General features: G+C 48.3%; 2 protein-coding genes and 1 pseudogene across 2 annotated transcripts in view; 2 read left to right on the top strand and 1 right to left on the bottom strand.

The window, feature by feature from the left end:
• The window catches only part of LOC147096528 (NACHT, LRR and PYD domains-containing protein 3-like), a 582,546-nt gene that overhangs the window by 116,576 nt on the left and 444,854 nt on the right, over positions 1-21,116 (bottom strand). The window lies entirely within an intron of this gene.
• The window catches only part of LOC147096530 (uncharacterized), a 90,678-nt gene continuing 78,698 nt past the window's right edge, over positions 9,137-21,116 (top strand). Inside the window, exon 1 of the mRNA XM_085974136.1 lies at positions 9,137-10,139. Coding sequence (XP_085830262.1) covers positions 10,132-10,139 — 8 coding nt within the window. The 5' untranslated portion in view covers positions 9,137-10,131. The remainder of the gene's footprint in view (positions 10,140-21,116) is intronic.
• LOC147096531 (uncharacterized) overlaps positions 13,278-21,116 on the top strand; it is a 44,729-nt pseudogene continuing 36,890 nt past the window's right edge.

The following is a 21,116-nucleotide window of genomic DNA, read 5'->3' as shown; positions in this document are numbered from 1 at the left end:
TGTCCTTTCTTCAGATACCTTTCCAAAATACTGTAAAAACATTAAATATAACTGGAGAAAAATTAGTTTTTCACATTTAAACAAATCAAATCAAACTGCTTTGGAAGATTTCAGCATAGCAACCGCGACTCCAAGGTTAAATCTTAGACTGAAACTTAATCTTTTGTTAAACAAACTTTAAGAACATAAGAAATAGGAGCAAGAGTAGGCCAATCGGCCCCTCGAGCCTGCTCCGCCATTCAATAAGATCATGGCTGATCTGATCCTAACCTCAAATCTACCTCCACTCTCCATCCCACCCGAACCCATGTGATCTCCCGGGAGATGCGAAAAACCAGATTAAAAAACCCAATGGCCAATTTGGGAGAAAAAATCTGGGAAATTCCTCTCCGACCCATCTAGGCGATCGAAACTCGTCCAGGAGATCACTCTGTCCCTGTATTTCCTGCAGTACTTACCTTCTGTAAAAGGTGATCTCCACCCCAGCCAGGAACAGGCCCAATTTACTCTTGAAGGACTCCTAGCTGGCAGCCTGTTCCCGAGGTCTCCACTAATCCTTGTGAATAGAACCATCTCCTGAGATCTAACACAGAATTAGAACACAGGAAGTAGGAGCAGGACCAGGCTACACGGCCCCTGGGCCCGCTCCGCCACCCACAGGGCCATGACCGATTCGAACCTAGCCTCATGTCCGACTTCCTGCCCGCTCCCCGTAACCCCTAATTCCCTTTACTTCTAGGTAACTGTCTATTTCTGTTTTAAATTTATTTAATGATGTAGCTTCCACAGCTCTCTGGGGCAGCAAATTCCACAAACCTACCACCCTCTGAGTGAAGAACTTTCTCCTCATCTCAGTTTTGAAAGAGCAGCCCCTTATTCTAAGATTATGCCCCTAGTTCTAGTTTCACCCATCATTGGGAACATCCTCACCGCATCCACCCGATCAAGCCCCTTCGCAATCTTATATGTTTCAATAAGATCGCCTCTCATTCTTCTGAACTCCAATGAGTAGAGTCCCAATCTACTCAACCTCTCCTCATATGTCCCCCCCCCCTCATCCCCGGGATAAACCGAGTGAACCTTCTTTGTACTGCCTCGAGAGCAAGTATGTCTTTTCTTAAGTATGGACACCAAAACTGTATGCAGTATTTCTGTTGGTCTTCAGTTTTTACACACCAGCTTAATTTAAATTGTAGTTCAAAGGTCTTTTTCAATTCTTGGGGCATAATCTTATTCGCACATTCTTAAAACTTCCAAAATCAAATCAAAATGCTTTTAACACAGGGAAGTGGGCGGAGCTAAAACACACATAACAGAATCTTTCTTTTAAAGACAGACTTTTCAGACAAAAATACTATAACATCTTAAACATTCATAGTCAGGAAAACAGTCACACTTTCACACAAACTGAAATTCCAGCATATTTTTTAAGGATCCTTTCACTCAGCAAATCTTGTGTTTTATTTGTCCCGGCACAGATGTTAATAACTTCCATGTCGGTAAAGCTTTAAGTTTATTATTTTTTTTCCCTTTTTTTTTCAATTATTATATCCAACGGAGTTTTCGAACCCCCCGATCTCCGTCAATTTACTATTTCCTGCCCCCATCTTTTTCCCCTTTTTCTTATTTTGTTCAATTATTATATTTCCTGCCCCCATTTTCCAATTTTTTCCTTATACGTACTTGATTTATTCCAATTTTGTACGTACTTGATCCAACCGGTTCAACGCGCCTTGAACCTGTTTATAGGACTACGAACCCAAAGGCCTTTAACCTGTTTACGGGACTACGAACCCAAAGGCCTTTAACCTGTTTATGGGACTACGAACCCAAAGGACTTTAACCTTTTTATGGGACTCACACCCAAAGGCCTTTAACCTACCATATGCTTTATCTGACTTTGCGGTTTAGGGTAATCTGACTTTGAGAAAGTGTTATCTTCCGAATTCCTACCTAAAGGACTCCATCAGCACTAGGCCAGGATCATCAGCGAATGCGCCAAGTCACTTCGTAACAGACAGAGCAAAAAGGTAAAAATCTTACCTGTGGCCACTTAGTTGCTCAGTCGTCCGAAAGCGACTCGTCAGCCTAGACCACTGTGGTTTGGACCGAAGTGCTTTGGAATCCCATCCTCGTCGACAGAATTGTTAACCCCTCGCTTCTGTGAGGAGGATCAACCCCAAACTTGGGGAATTAAGGTTCGCTGCTTTAGGAGACTCAACACGCCGGTCAGTCTATTGTCACTTTCTCAGTAATACACAAAGTCAGAAACTGTAAAATAAGTAAAGTTTTATTCCGGTCACCGGTACTGGACTTCACTCTGAGAAACCCTTTGTGTTTGCCCACAAGGAAGCATCCTCTAGAGTGCGCCCCTAGACTCACGGGGCTACAATATTTATACATTTTCATAAATTGCAAGTCATCATGAGAATACAGAAAACTAGGCGATCACACGCTACACAAGTCATTTGTTTATTTTACAGAGTTCTGTTTAAAATTCACTTTAGCTTTCAACAAAATTCAGCCCTGAGACTGTCTCTACTCTGTTCTATAAACATTCTGTTTCGTCCTTTCTTATCTATGTGTATTGCATTCCCACAGTCCTGTATCAGCTTTTTACATTTAAACCATTCACTGTATGTCAAGTAGTCCATCATGCTTTGCGAATCATTGGTAAGGCAGTATGGGATTAATCCAGCTTAACAGCAGAGAATTGCACAGGTTCACCACTCTCTGGGTGAAGAAATTCCTCCTCATTTCAGTTCTAAATGGCTTACCCCTTATCCTTAGACTATGACCCCTGGTTCTGGACTCCCCGGCCATCAGAAACATCCTTCCTGCATCTAGTCTGTCCAGACCTGACAGAATTTTATAGGTTTCGATGAGATCCCCTCACAATCTTCTAAACTCCAGTGAGTATAAGCCCAATCGACACAATCTCTCCTCATACGTCATTCCTGCCATCCCAGGTATCAGCCTGGTGAATCTTCGCTGCACTCCCTCCATGGCAAGAACATCCTTCCTCAGGTAAGGTGACCAAAACTGCACACAATACTCAAGGTGCGGTCTCACCAAGGCCCTGTACAACTGTAGCAAGACATCCTTGTTCCTGTACTCGAACCCTCTTGCTACGAAGGCCAACATACCATTTGCCTTCTTAACCGCCTGCTGCACCTGCATGCTTACCTTCAGTGACTGGTGCACAAGAACACCCAGGTCTCTTTGCACTTCCCCTTCTCTCAATCTATTGCCATTCAAATAATAATCTGCCTTCCTGTTTTTGCCACCAAAGTGGATAACCTCACATTTATCCACATTATAGTGCATTTGCCATGTTTCTGCCCAATCACCCAACCTGTCCAAATCGAACGACCCCCTCGACCACCCGCTGCCTGGACCAGTTGATGGCAATTGAGTGTAAGTGAGACACTACAGTTCAGTCTATGACACCCACAAGTTGTGTACTCAAACGGAGCAAGCTTGGGGTTTGATGTGGTAGAAGGCGAACAAGATGAGAACGGAAATAATCTAGAGTAAGAAAAGGCCCGAAAATTAAACAGTCTGGAATAGAACATCAATTTGTCTTCTCTTATCATGGAGAAATCAAATATTTGACACACTGTGTGTTTGAAACAAAGCTTACTTATTCACTGAAATAACAACAGAAAATGCTGGAAATACTCAGCAGGCCAGGCAGCATCCATGGAGAGAGAAACAGAGTTAACGTTTCAGGTCTGGGACCCTTCATCAGAACTGGAAAAAGCTGGAGATGTAACAGATATTACTAAGGTAAGAGGCAGGAAAGTTATCCTGGGTGGATCTGAAACAGGAAGGGTGGAAGTTCAGTTAGAATCCACGTGGAATAAGTTGGAACCAGTAATCTGGTTAACCTGGGCTCAGCAAGTCTTTGTTTCAGGGCCTATAAAAACAGGCTTTGAAGTGCGATTTTGCACTGAGTGCGATTTCAGCAGAGTGCTGAGAGTTGGGTGAGTTAGGTGAGGCAAGGCCTCAGAGCTTCGGCGGGTGCTTCAGCGGTAGAGCGGGCCTACAAAGGGCTCCAGAGACCAGGTAGGGCTTACTTTGATGGTGGTATTGAATTATTTTAATTTGGATTGATTAAAAGGGTAGGTCATGACAGGAGAGCCCAGCCCCGTGATGTGCTCCTCTTGCTCTATGTGGGAATTCAGGGACGCTGCCAGTGTCCCTGACCAACACGTGTGCCAGAAATGCATCCAGCTGCAGCTACTAACGGACCGTCTTGGGACGCTGGAGCTGCAGGTGGATGGGTTGTGGAGCATTCGCAATGCTGAGAGGGTCGCGAATTACTCGTACAGTGAGTTGGTCACGCTGCAGGGTAGGGCTGCAGAGGCAGAGGGGAAATGGGTGACCACTAGGTGGAACAATATAAGCAGGCAGGTAGTGCAGGGGACCCCTGTGGCCATCTCCCTTTCAACCAGGTTTACCGCTTTGGATACTGTTGGGGGGGATGACTTATCAGGGGAAGGCGGCAGCAGCCAACTTCCTGGCACTGGGGGTGCTCCTGCCCAAAAAGGGAGGGAAAAGAGTGGGAGAGCAATAGTGGTAGGGGATTCTATAGTTAGGGGAACAGATAGGCATTTCTGTGGCCATAGATGTGAATCCAGGATGGTTTGTTGCCTCCCTGGTGCCAGGGTCAAGGATGTCACTGAGCGGCTGCAGGGCATTCTGGAGGGGGAGGGCGAACAGCCAGAGGTCATGGTCCACATTGGTACCAACGACATAGGTAAAAAGAGGGATGAGGTTTTGCAGAAAGAATTTAGGGAGCTGGGCAGAAGATTAAAGAGCAGGACCTCAAAGGTTGTAATCTCTGGATTACTCCCGGTGCCACATGCTAGTGAGTATAGGAATAGGAAGATAGAACAGATGAATGCATGGCTAAAGGGATGGTGCAGGAGGGAGAGTTTTAGTTTCTTGGATCACTGGGTCTGCTTCTGGGAAAGGTGGGACTTGTACAAGTCGGACGGTTTACACCTGAACCAGAGGGGACCAATATCCTTGCGGGGAGGTTTGCTAGCACTGTTGGGGGGGTTTAAACTAACTTGGCAGGGGGATGGGATACAGAGTGGAGCTATAGTAGGGGGTGATTTACAGCCAAATACGGAGGAAAAAACAAGTCAGCTGGGAAGGCAGAGCAAATATGTGAAGGCAAAAGGCAATATGGCAAGGCTGGAAGGCATTTATTTTAATACAAGGAGTCTTGCAAATAAGGTGGATGAACTGAAGTTGTTGAACACATGGGAGTACGATATTGTTGCTATCACGGAGACATGGTTGAGGGAGGGTCAGGACTGGCAGCTCAATATTCCGGGGTATAGAATCTTCAGGCGAGACAGAGGGGGTGTAAAAGGGGAGGGGGTGTTGCAATATTAATTAAGGAGTCAATTACTGCTGTAAGGAGGGATGATATATTAGCGGGTTCCTCTAATGAGGCCATATGGGTAGAGCTTAAAAACAAAAAGGGGGCAAGCACTTTGCTGGGAGTGTACTATAGGCCCCCAAATAGTCAGGGGGAGATAGAGGAACAGATATGTAGGCAAATCTCAGAGAAGTGCGAAAATAATAGGGTAATAATAGTGGGGGATTTCAACATCCCCAATATTGATTGGGATAGTCAGAGTGTGAAAGGCTTAGAGGGTGCAAAATTCTTAAAGTGCATCCAGGAGAGCTTTTTGAGCCAACATGTAGAAAGTCCTACAAGAGAGGGGGCGGTACTGGACCTAATTCTAGGGAATGTAGCCGGGCAAGTGGTGGAAGTGTCAGTAGGAGAGCATTTTGGCGACAGTGACCATAATTTGGTGAGATTTAAGGTGGTCATGGAAAAAGACAAAGACGGCCCGGAAATAAGGGTTCTAAATTGGGGGAAGGCCGATTTTAATATGATAAGGCAGGATCTGGCCAAAGTGGACTGGGAGCAGATACTTATAGGAAAATCCACATCAAAGCAGTGGGAGGCTTTCAGAAGGGAAATAGAGAGAGTACAACGCCAACATGTTCCTGTAAAGGTCAAGGGTGGGACCAACAAGCAAAGGGAACCTTGGATGACAAGGGATATACAAAAATGCATTAGGAAAAAAAGGGGGGCTTTTGGCAGTTACATAAGACTTAAGACGGAGGAAGCCCTAGAGGAGTATAAAAAGTGCAGGGGCATACTTAAAAAAGAAATTAGGAGAGCGAGGAGGGGCCATGAAATAACACTGGCGAGCAAAATAAAGGAAAATCCTAAGATGTTTTATAAGTATATTAAGGGCAAGAGGATAACCAGGGAAAGGGTAGGGCCCATTAGGGAACAAAGTGGCAATCTGTGTGTAGAGCCAGATGATGTAGGCGAGGTTTTAAATGAATTTTTTGCACCTGTGTTCACTATGGAGAAAGACGATGTAGACATAGAAATCGGGCAAGGGGACTGTGATATACTTGAACATATTAGCATCGAGAGGGAAGAGGTACTAGAGGTTTTAGCAGGCCAAAAAGTGGATAAATCCCCAGGCCCGGATGAGATGTATCCCAGGCTGCTGTGTGAGGCAAAGGAGGAGATTGCAGGGGCTCTTGACACAAATTTTCAGAACCTCTCTGGCCACAGGGGATGTACCAGAGGACTGGAGAACAGCTAACGTAGTACCATTATTCAAGAAGGGTAGCAGGGATAAACCAGGAAATTACAGGCCAGTGAGCCTAACATCTGTGGTAGGGAAATTATTGGAAAAGATTCTGAGGGACAAAATTAGTCTCCACTTGGAGAGGCAAGGATTAATCGGGGATAGTCAGCATAGCTTTGTCAAGGGTAAATCATGTCTGACCAATCTGATTGAATTTTTCGAGGGGGTGACTAGGTGTGTGGATGAAGGAAATGCTGTGGATGTGGTATACATGGACTTCAGTAAGGCTTTTGACAAAGTCCCGCATAGGAGACTGGTCAAGAAGGTAAGAGCCCATGGGATCCAGGGTGCCTTGGCACATTGGATCCTAAACTGGCTGAGTGGCAGGAGGCAGAGGGTGATGGTCGAAGGTTGCTTTTGTGACTGGAAGCCTGTGTCCAGTGGGGTACCTCAGGGATCAGTGCTGGGTCCCTTGCTGTTTGTGATCTACATAAATGATTTGGAGGAGAATGTAAAAGGTATGATCAGTAAGTTCGCAGATGACACGAAAATTGGTGGGGTGGTAAATTGTGAGGAGGAAAGCCTCAGGCTACAGGACGATATAAACGGGTTGGTCAGATGGGCGGAAAAGTGGCAAATGGAATTTAACCCTGTAAAGTGCGAGGTGATGCATTTTGGACGGACAAATAAGGCAAGGGAATACACAATGAGTGGTAGGACCCTAGGAAGTACAGAGGGTCAGAGGGACCTTGGTGTACATGTACATAGATCCCTGAAGGCAGCGGAACAGGTAGATAAGGTGGTTAAAAAGGCATATGGGATACTTGCCTTCATTAGCCGAGGCATAGAGTATAAGAGCAGGGAGGTTATGATGGAGCTGTACAAAACGCTGGTAAGGCCACAGCTGGAATACTGTGTGCAGTTCTGGTCACCACTCTATAGGAAGGATGTGATTGCATTGGAGAGGGTGCAGAGGAGATTTACCAGGATGTTACCTGGGATGGAGCGCCTCAGCTATGAAGAAAGACTGAACAGGCTGGGGTTGTTTTCCTTGGAGCAAAGAAGGCTGAGGGGGGACCTGATTGAGGTGTACAAAATGATGAGGGGCATAGATAGGGTAGATAAAGAGGAACTTTTCCCCTTAGTAGGGGGGTCAAAAACAAGGGGGCATAGATTCAAGGTAAGGGGCAGGAGGTTTAGAGGGGATTTGAGGAGGAACTTTTTCACCCAGAGGGTGGTTGGAGTCTGGAACTCACTGTCTGAAAGGGTGGTAGAGGCAGGAACCCTCACAACATTCAAGAAGCATAAGAACATAAGAAATAGGAGCAGGAGTAGGCCAATCGGCCCCTCGAGCCTGCTCCACCATTCAATAAGATCATGGCTGATCTGATTCTAACCTCAAATCTTCTATCACTCTGCATCCACCCGAACCCATGTGATCTCCCGGGAGAGGCGAAAAACCAGATAAAGACCCAATGGCCAATTTGGGAGAAAAAAATCTGGGAAATTCCTCTCCGACCCATCTAGGCGATCGAAATTCTTCCAGGAGATCACTCTGTCCCTATATTTTCTACAGTACTTACCTTCTGTAAAGGCGATCTCCACCCCAGCCAGGAACAGGAATAAAACCATCTCCTGAAATCTAACAGAATTAGAACACAGTAGGAGCAGAACAAGGCTACACGGCCCCTGGGCCCACTCCACTACCCACAGGGCCATGACCATTCCGAACCCAGACTCATGTCCAATTTCCTGCCCGCTCCCCGTAACCCTTAATTCCCTTTACTTCTAGGAAACTATCTATTTCTGTTTTAAATTTATTTAATGATGTAGCTTCCACAACTTTCTGGGGCAGCAAATTCCACAAACCTACCACCCTCTGAGTGAAGAAGTTTCTCCTCATCTCAGTTTTGAATGAGCAGCCCCTTATTTTAAGATTATGCCCCCTAGTTCTAGTTTCACCCATCATTGGGAACATCCTCACCGCATCCACCCGATCAAGCCCCTTCACAATCTTATATGTTTCAATAAGATCGCCTCTCATTCTTCTGAACTCCAATGAGTAGAGTCCCAATCTACTCAACCTCTCCTCATATGACCACCCCCTCATCCCCGGGATTATCCGAGTGAACCTTCTTTGTACTGACTCGAGAGTAAGTATGTCTTTTCTTAAGTATGGACACCAAAACTGTATGCAGTATTCCAGGTGCGGCCTCACCAATACCTTGTACAACTGCAGCAATACCTCCCTGTTTTTATATTCCAACCCCCTAGCAATAAAAGCCAACATTCCATTGGCCTTCTTAATCACTTGCTGCACCTGCATACTAACTTTTTGAGTTTCGTGCACCAGGACCCCCAGATCCCTTTGTACTACAGTACTTTCCAGTTTCTTGCCATTAAGATAATAACTTGCTCTATGATTTTTCCTGCCAAAGTGCATAACCTCACACTTTCCAGTATTGTATTCCATCTGCCAAATCTCTGCCCACTTACTTAGCCTGTCTATGTCCCTTTGCAGGTTTTTTATGTCCTCCTCACTCACTACTTTCCGTCCCATCTTTGTATCATCTGCAAACTTTGATATGTTACACTCGGTCCCCTCCTCCAAATCGTTAATATAGATTGTAAAGAGTTGGGGACCCAGCACTGACCCCTGTGGAACACCACTAGTTACTGGTTGCCAATCTGAGAACGAACCATTTATCCCAACTCTCTGCTTTCTGTTAGAGAGCCAATCCTCCACCCACGCCAGAATATTACCCCCAATCCCGTGATTTTTTATCTTGAGCAATAATCTTTTGTGTGGCACCTTGTCAAATGCCTTTGGAAGCATTTGGATGAGCACTTGAAATGCCATTGCATACAAGGCTATGGACCAAATGCTGGAAAATGGGATTAGATTGGACAGGGCTGATGGACGGCGCAGACACGATGGGCCGAAGGGCCTCTTTCTGTGCTGTATAACTCTATGACTCTATGACAGTTGCTGAGGAAAGAGATGTGGCTGTGAAACCGAGTCTTGGAAAATGTTGCAAATGGGGATGGCAAAATCATACAGCATGAAAAATGGGAGTAAGGGTTAAAGTCTGAAATTGTTGAACTCAATGTTGAGTCCAGAAGGCTGTAAAGTGACTAATTGAAAGAGGAGGTGCTGTTCCTCGAGCTTTATTTATTCACTATTTAAACAGAATATTAATCTCCAGCGCAGATACAGGAGTTATTAAAATCAGCAGAAACAAACCATGACTACTAGAATGAACATGGTTCAGTCCTCAATCTGATCACAGTAAATCATGTTCCATTCATTAATCTGGTCTTTTACCCAGCATTCCCCGCGGTGGACCACGTGCCGCACCCAGACTACAAGAGCCCAGCTCGCAGGCGCGGGAGGGGCCGGTATATTGAGCATGCGCAGTGTGTTACTGGAGCTGGAGAGGAGCTGAAGCCGGGAGGGCGATGGTGCAGCGGGTAAAAGTCGCGACAGAGGGGAGTAATGGACCGGTAGGTGGGTGGGGAGGCTTCATAAACAACTCGTGCAGGAGGCAAGCCCCCAATAATAAGCTGAAGATCCCGTGTTTGCAGTTGCGGGGATTTCTTCCCCTTACAGGCCCAGGTTAATGGCAGCCATCTTTGTAAAGGAGGGTGGAAAGTTCCAGTGCGACGTCACCCTATGCCTGAGATAAAGAGCCTTGTGTCCAATGCGGGGAATAAAGGCCCACAGCCTCCCCAGGCCCTGAACAAGGGACTGGAGAAACTCGCTGCCCTACGGATCAGACAATCAGCCGGCGCTGGTCCCGCCCCTCGGGCTCTCCGATTGGTCGGAGGACCCGCCGCCGGCTCGCCCCTCCAGCCCCACCCACTGGGTGCCGCAAGCCCCGCCTCTCGGGCTCCCCGATTGGTTGGAGGACACGCCGCCGGCTTGCATCTCCAGCCCCGCCAACTGGGTGCCGCTAGCCCCGCCCCTCGGGCTCCACGATTGGTTGGAGGACCCGCCGCCGGCTCGCTCCTCCAGCCCCGCCCACTGGGTGCCGCTAGTCCCGCCCCTCGGGCTCCCCGATTGGTTGGAGGACCCGCCGCCGGCTCGCTCCTCCAGCCCCGTCCCGCTCGCTCCCTATTGGTGGGAAGCTGCCGTCAATCAGGCGGCGGGCCCGGGGGACGTGTCCCCGAGGAGATCACGTTACCGTCCAAGTGCCGCCGCTCGGTCCGGGGCCTCGCGGTCTCTGAGGTTTTTCTATTTCTCTCGATTCTCTCCCGATCCACCCCGCGCCATTCTCCACCCAATCGGAGTGGAGAAAACTCACTTCGCGTCACCGATCGCGACTCTGGAACCGACACCAAGGCCTTTCCCCGGAATGGCCCCGCGCCGAGTGGGGGGAGGGGGGCTGGTCTCCTCTGGGCATGCGCGGTCATTACCCTTGGTGACCGGGAGGTGTCGCTGTGCCAGACTCGGCCCAAACCGCCGCTCCCTGTGCGCATGCGCGGGCTCTCGTCTGTCAATCAACCAACCGCCAGAAGAGGTCGCTGCTGAGACCAGTGAAGGAAGAAAGACTTGCCTTTATATCGCGCCTTTCACCACCACCGGACGTCCCAAAGTACTTTACAGCCAATGAAGTACTTTTGCAGTGTAGTCACTGTTGTAATGTAGGAAATGCGGCAGTCAATTAGCGCACAGCAAGCTCCCACAGACAGCAATGTGATAATGACCAGGTAATCTATCATTTTTTATGTTGATTGAGGGATAAACATTGGCTCGGACACTGGGGATAATTCCCCTGCTCTTTCCCACATTACAACAGTGACTACTTCATTGTAGTACTTCATTGGCTGTAAAGCACTTTAGGATATCTGGTGGCACTATATAAATGCAAGTCTTTCTTTCCTGAAATTATGCCATGGAATCTTTTACATCCACCTGAGAGAGCAAACAGGGCCTCAATTTAACATCTCATCCGAAAGACGGCACCTCCGACAGTGCCGCACTCCCTCAGCACTGCACTGAAGTGTCAGCCTGGATTTTTGTGCTCAAGTCTCTGGAGTGGGACTATGAACCCACAACTTTCTGACTCCGAGGCGAGAGTGCTACCCACTGAGCCACTGGCTGACACTAAAGAGCAAGCAGTTCTAACGAATGGTTATCGACCTGAAACGTTAACTCTGTTTCTTTCTTCACAGATGCTGCCTGACCTGCTGAGTATTTCCAGCATTTTCTGTTTTTATTAAAGAAACGAGGGAGTGATTGCTGACAGGAAGAATGTAGAATGTTGGGTCATCCTGCGCATGCGCACCTCCCTGGCGGCTGAGGCGAAACACCGACTCGCCACCACCTGAGCCGCTCACGCGTACCAAATGTTGTGGCTCCGCATGCACGCCCGATGTTCCAACCGCAGGGTTTTGTGTGTTCAGCATACGTGTTGCAGACCGATCGGGATGGGCGATTGTAGAGCAGGAGGGAGAGCGCGGGGCCATGAGCACATGCGCGGGACTCAGAGTCAACAGAGCACTTTCTGCAGAGCCGGGGCTTGTGGGTATTACAGCCGCCATTACTGCTGATCCTTTCAACCAACCTGTGCAGCAGCTGGGGCCTGAAAATCAGCTTCACTGCCCCTAGGTTCGGAAAGGGGAAAATTAAACAACAGTTTGCCTCTGATCCTTTTCTGATCTCAATTTACAGGGTTATAGAAGTGGAGCAGTTACAGGCGGGAAGCTCATAACCAAACATCACGTCAAGATCTGACAGAGTCACGGGATTCATCAGGACCTGAATATCATCGGCCTTTGCACATGGAAGGAGAGAGCAGGGATCGCAACGCAGACAAACCGCACACGTGTTCGGTGTGTGGACGCGGATTCAGACGATCGCCTGACCTGGTGAGACACGTGCACCGTCACACCGGGGAGAAACCGGGTAAAGGTGGGGATGGCGGGAAGGGCTTCAGTTCCCCGTCTGCATTGAAAGTTCAATGGCGCAGTCACACCAGGGACAGTCTGTTCACCTGCTCCGTGTGTGGAAAGGGATTTGTTTGTTCATCCCACCTGCAAACACACCAGCGAGTTCACACTGAGGAGAGACCATTTCAATGTTCTGACTGTGGGAAGAGCTTTAAAAGCCCCAAGGAACTAAAGCAACACCAACTTGTCCACACTGATGAGAGACCATTTCAATGTTCTGACTGTGGGAAGAGCTTTAAAAGCGCTCGGTATCTGAAGGGACACCAGCTTGTTCACACTCATGAGAGACCATTTCAATGTTCTGACTGTGGGAAGAGCTTTAAAAGTCCCAGGGAACTGAAGGGACACCAGCTTGTTCACATTGATGGTAGACCATTTCAGTGTCCTAACTGTGGGAAGAGCTTTAAAAGCCACGGGGAACTAAAGCAACACCAACTTATTCACACTGATGAGAGACCCTTTAAATGTTCTGACTGTGGGAAGAGCTTTAAAAGCCCCCAGCAGCTGAAGGGACACTGGCTCCTACACACTGGGGAGAGGCCGTTCACCTGCTCCGTCTGTGGTAAGGGATTCACTAATTCATCCCAACTGCTGGTACATCAGCGAGTTCACACTGGGGAGACGCCGTTCACCTGCTCCGTGTGTGGGAAGGGATTCACTGATTCATCCCAACTGCTGGTACATCAGTGAGTTCACAGTGACAAGAGACCCTTTAAACGTTCTGATGTGGGATGAGCTTTAAAAGCTCCGGGGGTTTGAAGAGACACCAACACCTACACACTGGGGAGAGGCCATTCACCTGCTCCGTGTGTGGGAAGGGATTCATTCAGTCATTCCAGCTGATGGTACATCAGCGAGTTCACACTGGGGAGAGACCGTTCACCTGCTCCATGTGTGGGAAGGGATTCACTCGGCCCTCCAGCCTGCTGGAACACCAGCGAGTTCACACTGACGAGAGACCCTTTCAATGTTCTGACTGTGGGAAGAGCTTTAAAAGCTCTGGGGAGCTGAAGGGACACCAGCGCGTTCACACTGGGGAGAGACTCTTTCAATGTTCTGAGTGTGGGAAGAGTTTTAAAAGCTCCGGGAGCTCAAGAAACACCAACACCTACACACTGGGGAGAGGCCGTTCACCTGCTCCATGTGTGGGAAGGGATTCACTCAGTCATCCAACCTGCTGGTACATCAGTGAGTTCACACTGGGGAGAGACAGTTCACCTGCTCTGTGTGTGGGAAGGGATTCACCCAGTTACCCAACTTGCTGACACATCAGCGAGTTCACACTGATGAGAGGCCCTTTAAATGTTCTGACTGTGGGAAGAGCTTTAAAAGTTCCGGGGAGCTGAAGGGGCACCAGCGAGTTCACACTAACGAGAGACCCTTTAAATGTTCTGAGTGTGGGAAGAGTTTTAAAAGGTCCGGGGACCTCAAGCTACACCAACACCTACACACTGGGGAGAGGCCATTCAGCTGCTCTGTGTGTGGGAAGGGATTCACTGATTCATCCAACCTGCTGGCACATCAGCGAGTTCACACTGGGGAGAGACCATTCACTTGCTCCGTGTGTGGGAAGGGATTCACTCAGTCATCCAACCTGCTGACACATCAGCGAGTTCACACCAACGAGAGGCCCTTTAAATGTTCTGACTGTGGGAAGAGCTTTAAAAGCTCTGGGGAGTTGAAGAGACACCAGCGACTTCACACTGATCATAGAATCTAACAGCACAGAAGGAGGTGATTCGGCCCATCGTGTCTTTGAAAGAGCTGTCCAATTTAGTCCCACGCCCCAGCTTTATCCCCAGAACTCTGCAAACTAGTCCTCTTCAAGGACTCGTCCAATTACTGTTTGAAAGTTCCTGTGGAACCTGATTCCAGCATCCTTTCAGATGGTGCGTTCCAGATCTTAACAACCCTCTGTATGAAAACAATTCTCCTCATTTCCCCTCTAGTTCTTTTAGCAACTATTTTAAATCTGTGATCTTTGGTTACTGACCCACTTGCCAAAGTGAAAAGTTTCTCCCTAATTGCTCGATCAAAACCCCTCATCATTTTGAACACCTCTATTGGGTCTCCTCTTCAACTTCTCTGCTCTAAGGGGAACAATCCCAGCTTCTCCAATCTCTCCACATAACTGAAGTCCCTCATCCCTGGTACCATCCTGGTCAACCTTCTCTGCACCCTCTCCAAGGCCTTGACATCCTTCCTAAAGTGTGGTGCCCAGAACTGTACACAAGACTCCAGCTGAGGCCAAAACGCTGCAGCTGTACAAAACCCTGGTTAGACCACACCTGGAGCACTGTGAGCAGTTCTGGGCATCACACCTTAGGAAGGATATATTGGCCTTGGAGGGAGTGCAGCGTAGGTTTACCAGAATGATACCTGGACTTCAAGGGTTAAGTTACGAGGAGGGATTACACAAATTAGGGTTGTATTCCCTGGAATTTAGAAAGTTAAGGGGTGGTCTGATCGAAGTTTTCAGGATATTAAGGGGAACAGATCAGGTAGATAGAGAGAAACTATTTCCGCTGGTGGGAGATTCTAGGACTGGGGGCATAGTCTAAAAATTAGAGCCAGACCTTTCAGGAGTGAAATTAGGAAACACTTCTACACACAAAGGCTGGTAGAAGTTTGGAACTCTCTTCCGCAAACAGCAATTGATGCTCGATCAATTGTTAATTTTCAATCTGAGATTGATAGGTTTTTGTTAACCAAAGGTATTAAGGGATATGGGCCAAAGGCGGGTGTATGGAGTTAGGTCACAGATCAGCCATGATCTCATTGAATGGCAGAACAGGCTCGAGGGGCTGATTGGCCTCCTCCTGTCCTATGTTCCTAACTAGTGATTTGTAAAAGTTTAGTGTAACTTCCTTGTTTTTGTATTCAGTGGCCCTATTGACAAAGCCAAGTATCCCATACGCTTCCTGAACCGCCTCACCAAGTTGCCGTGGCACTTTCAAAGACTTGTGAATATGGACCCCCAGGTCCCTCTGCTCTTGCACCCCCTCAAACTAGTCCCATTTAGATTATACGGCCTCTCCCTGTTGTTTCTCCCAAAGTGCATCACTTCACACTTATCCTCATTTAATTTCATCTGCCTTGTGTCTGCTCATTTCACAGTCTGTCTCTGTCCTTCTGAAGTCTGCTACAACTACACTCACAAAACTTGGCAACATCGTAAATAGTATCATCCGTAAACTTTGAAATTGTTCACCGATACCCAAGTCCAGGTCATTTATATCTAACAAGAAAAGCAATGGTCCTAATTCCGACCCCTGGGGGAGCCCACTGCATACCTCCCTCCAGTCAGAAAAGCATCCCTCAGCACTGCTCACTGCCTCCTCTCCCTTAGCCAATTATATACCCAAATTACCATCAGCCCTTTAATTCCCCCTGCTTCTATTTTCAGAGTAAGTCTCTTATGTGGTATTTTATCAAATGCCTTTTGAAAGTCCATATATACAACATCTGCTGCACTACCTTCATCAACCCTCTGTTACTTCATCAGAGAACTCAATCAGGTTAATCAGACACGATTTACCTTTAACAAATCCAAACTGGCTGCCCCTTATTAATCCATGCTTCTCCAAGTGAGAATTAATTTTGTCCTTGACAATGGTCTCTAGTCGTTCACCCACCACTGTAGGGGTCGCAAAATCCCCTCAGCCCCCGAAGATCGGGAAATATTAATCCACATCGTGGACGAAGACTTGTGTGATTTAAATTGTCTCTGGGTTGGACAATGTTTTAAAACATATCCAGAACCGCAAAAGGCTGCGTTAAAAAGCTCGTAAGCTGGGCAGCACTTGGACACTGGAATCAAAGAACTTTGTGAAAATCGCACACTTTAAGATTGTACATTTTATTAAAAGATGTACTCTTGAGTTTTGGACTGTTTAAATTGCCCAGGGCATAAAAATGGCTGAACAGACCTCATGGAAACAGAATTTTAAAAGGCAGCAGAAAAGGACAGACAGGCTGTTAGCATATGAAAAGCTCAGCGCTGCCCTGTAGTAAGTTTGAATGGAGCCCGAGCTGTCAGTCACCCTGTGGTATTGGGCGGGTCCGGTAACCTACAAGCTGCTTGTTTACACTGGGGAGTAGCCCGTTTGAATCAGCCAATCATCGGACGGCAAGCACAATGGGTTGTTAACACACATCCATTCACTGAAATTGACTCTACTACGTGATGTCTCCATGTATGAATGGAGGAAGTTAAAAGCCCTTCTCTTGTGTATTCGGACTTTTCGGCGCGAAATTGCGCACGGACCTTTTCGGCGCGAAAACAGCAGGGACTCCCAGGGTATAAAGATTAAGCCCAGGAAGTCCTCTGCCCCCTTTTTGTCTCTTTTACTCTTTGGACTGCAGGTGAGCAAGGCTTCTGAACCACTAGCAAGACAATCTAGGGAGAAGTAAAGGGGTAGTAATTTAAGGGAAATGTTGCTAAGATTGTACGGTTAACATTGTAGCCATTTATCCCTCATTTTTGCCGCCTGCCTTCCCCTGTTAAGCAATTTTACCATGATTACTTTGATCGTGTAGTGTAGTTTCTTTAGTTTTAATAAAATTTGACTTTCTTGCATCCAGACCATTTGTCCGTTTTTAATATATCATTAATTATAAGTTCCTCCAGTCAGAACTGGAGTTTTTTTTTTAGCAATTTGAAACCGCTGATTGAAATTGGTCACAGTGCAGTGGCAAAGGCTGCCTGACCAGGTAAATTACTGTAAACCAGGTAAAGGATGCCCACCTACAAATTGGCGACCACGGCAGGACTGGAGGAAGTTTTTGATAGGATAAGTGGTCTGGATCTGGAGAAAGCATCAGCTCTTGCTTTTCTTGCTTTCAGTCTGTGGGTAGCCCTGCAGAAGTTAGCGGCAGCATGTAAGCTGACCTATTATAGTATAGGTGGCTGGGTTAAGAAGGGTGAGATGAGGGTGCGGGAGGAGGTTACAGAGGCCAAGAATCAGGAGTCAGTGTTTGAAAAATGCCAGGCGGACGTAGAACGCCTCATAAGAGAGGTGAATGAGGCCAGAGATAGTGGGATGAGGGTGTGGGAAGAAAATGCACGCCTCACACTAGAGGTCACAAAATGCCAGGCAGAGATAGAGCGCCTTGTGCAGGAAGTCACAGAGGCTAGGGACAGTGAGATGAGGCTACAGGAGGAAAACGCACATCTCACCCAAGAAGCTACCGAGAGCAAAAGCCACACGAGGCACAAGATAGAGTTCCTAAAGTGCCAAATTACAGAAGCAAAGAGTAACGAGATGAGACTGCGGGAAGAGAATGCCCGCCTCACCTCAGAAGTAACAGAGCAGGAGGAAAAGGTTAGGGAGGTAAAGGCAGCTTATAAGCCGGCCTGCGACCAAAGATTTAGTGGAGCAGATCATACCCCATGTAACAGACAGATAGAGAGTTTGGGTATGGAGTTATTAAGGACTAAAGGGATGATATGTCTCATAAGTCCGAAGGGAAGTCCGTCAGACAGTACCAGCAGCCCAAATCAAACTGCCCCACAGGAAACACCCAGAACAGAGCTGGCTAGGGAATTAGAGATCCCAAGACCGCAGCCCACAGCTCCGAGATTTGAGGAGCTCTGGCAGCAAGAAGGGGTGGACAATGGGGTGGTAGGAGAACGCCAGCAAGTCCCACTAGGCAGGCGGGGACCAGGACCAGTGTATCCCCTCCGACAACGGAGGTACGGTCTGCCCGTGAATGATAATGACCCAGGGGCTGTTCAGCATACCTATCTGGTACCCTATGATACCCAACAGCTCAGAGGCCTGGTGAAACATATTCCCCTGCTCTCCGAAAAGGGAAACCCTCAATGCACTTCCAAGAGATAGAACAGGCAGCCTGTGTTAACGGCTGTGATGACGAAGAGAAAGCCAAAATGTTGCTTTTCTCTGCAGATAGTAAGCTCTATCAGACCCTTTCAGATGAGGCTAAGAGAGGGCAGAAGGGTTTTGAGGACCTAAAGGAGGAAACACTGGAAGCCATGGGCGCGAACGACGGCAGTCCGTTTGATCGCATAGGGAAAACTCTGCAGAAGGAAGGGGAGACCCCACAGGCATTTGCAGACAGGCTGTGGCCAGTCTACAACAGCGCGTGTACAGGGGGACAAGATAGGGCACACCTGAACCAGCGGCAGCGGACCCAATGGCTTCGTTGCCTGGTGTCCAATTGCCTGCCCCAGATAAAAGCAAAGGCTGATACTTTGTTTGACCACCGAGACCCCCTAGCAACCGAAGAGACTGTAATCCGGCAGCTCACAGTAGCATATAGGAACGGTCGGAATAGTGGGACTCCCCAGCAAAAGGGTAAGGTCCACGAGGTTAAACCTGGGGCTCAAAACAAGAAAGAGTGGCGCCAGGAGGGGAGCCGCCCCTCCCAGAACAAGGTCACTTGTTACAGGTGCGGGGAGGATGGCCACTGGCACAGGGATTGTGAAAAGCCTGGGAGAGATGATAAAGCCAGGACCCCCAAGGCCCAACTCAGAAGGCAGAGACAGAAACTTCTCCCGATACAGTCGAGTCCATCATGGAGTCGATAAAATCTTTCCTCAGGGCCAATCAGGGAAAGGTAGCAGCAATCAGTGGTGCTGCAGCCCCCTCGCCCACCTCTGCCTCCCCACAATGACTGGAGCCCGCGCAGCCTGTCCGTCTGTGTAATCTCCGGTACGATGAATGGAAGAGACCGCTCGTACAGATGGAGGCAGAGAAGGTTACAGGGACTTATCTATTGGATACGGGGGCATCATGCACCGTGATCCATACGGATAATCCCACCACCTCACCTCTGTCTAACGGGGTTCCATACATACTATCGGGATTCACCGGTCAGGAGCAGGCGGGGGTAATTTATGGGCAGGCAGCAGACAGCATGGGGAAGCAGCATCGGAATAACTGGCTGCTGCTCGAGCCTAGCAAGAGCCACCAGTGGGAGATAGGAGACCTAGTGATGGTAAGAAACTATTCCCAGGTGGGAAGTTTAGAGCCACTCTACATGGGACCCTATAATATAGTTGATAGGGCCAGCCCCATGGTCTATGCAGTAAAACTACCCCGGTGCACAAAGTGGTTCCAAGCCAACCAATGTAAATTGTATAAATCTGACCATACAAGTTCAAGTTCACAGGCTGTAAAGACAGGCGCTGTGGCTTGTTTCAAGGGAAAAGTTGTCCGGCCTACCAATTGGGACACTTCCCCGCCCCAGTGGGACCTAAGTTTTGGCCAAAGTTTAAATTTGAACCAGTTATTTAGTTCAGAAACAGAGAAACCGCAGCCTGAGAGTAGAAATCTGCAGGCTGCTGCGAGTTCATTCACAGAAAATCGCTTGGGGGGCTCCAGGGAGGAGCCGCCTTTTGAAGAGACTGCCTGCTCATGCGTAGTCGCCGGTCTGGAGTCAGGAATTCCCCAGTCTTTTGAACGGCCTGTTCGCGCAGGTGCAGTTCCCCAGCCCGTCACCACAGCAGCCCCTCTTCAGTTTTCTCGCGCAGGCGCAGTCGCCTGGTTAAAGGGACAAGCTTCCCAGCCCGCTTCTAGAGTGGTTCCCCCTATGGTGTGGGACTCTGGGAGGAAGGGATAGCAATTCCTCTTGCAGGGGACATATGGAAGGAGCTGGTACCAGGTTTTGGACCTGGAGAGGAAGATTTTCAGCCACCAACAGTGGGTGGTGAGGGGATACCTGCCCCCAGTACAGGAGTGGGTAGGGAAAAGGAGACAAACCCGGATTACTGGCAGGCTGCCAGGTATATTAAACAGTGCGGGCTGTTTGCATCAGGGGGAGAAGGTTCCCAGCCAGCTAGGGCTGTGACCCAAGCTCAGGGTCCGTCAGCCAAAGTTTCCCCCACAGAGACGCCCCTCAGAAGGTCTCAGCGGGTCCACAAGCCCAAGATAAGATGGTCACCAGAGTACTCGCCACAAAGAGCAATCTCCCGAGCCCAGGAGGAAAAGGATCACAGAGGTCCCCAACTAGCAGCCATAAGCTGCCAGGGACAAGAAGCAGGAGGCAGTCCAGCTTTGCTGCAGGCAGCAGTAATCTGCGACAGTGACACCAGAGCTTAACCTGGCCGTCCGGAGATGGGCGGCATTTGTATTATAGCTTTGTGTTGTTACCAATGTTTATAGCTTGCTTTTAAGGTGTTTAAATTTTAAGTTTAGAATGTAACTAGTAGTTTTGAGCTTAAGTTCAAGGTTTAAGTTTATAAGTGTGCCAAATGCTTGTATATTGGTCCGAGGTCGAGGGACCCGACCATGTCTCCACCTAAGACAACAGGTCAGTGAGAGACCTGGCTGCATTTTAAGTTCTTTTGCAGGAGAGTGGACAAAGGAGCAGCCCTGTTCGCTCAGCCCGAGCTGGGCATCGAATGAAGGTATAGTTATACAGAATGTTGGGGATCACCTCGCCACTGGACGAATCCAGGAGGAGACCCCGCAGCGACCTTCGGGAGAAACCAGACAGGGTCCGGAGGAACCTGCCTATTCATCCTACGTGGAAGAGATGGCCCGAGCTGGGTGGGGCACGGCCCCA

Source organism: Somniosus microcephalus, unplaced genomic scaffold, assembly GCF_052327205.1.
Source record: "Somniosus microcephalus isolate GS21.2 unplaced genomic scaffold, FLI_Smic_1.0 unresolved_chr1, whole genome shotgun sequence".
Taxonomy (NCBI): Eukaryota; Metazoa; Chordata; class Chondrichthyes; order Squaliformes; family Somniosidae; genus Somniosus; species Somniosus microcephalus.
The sequence above is the reverse complement of the archived record's forward strand: the minus strand, read 5'-3'. Positions and strand labels throughout refer to the sequence as shown.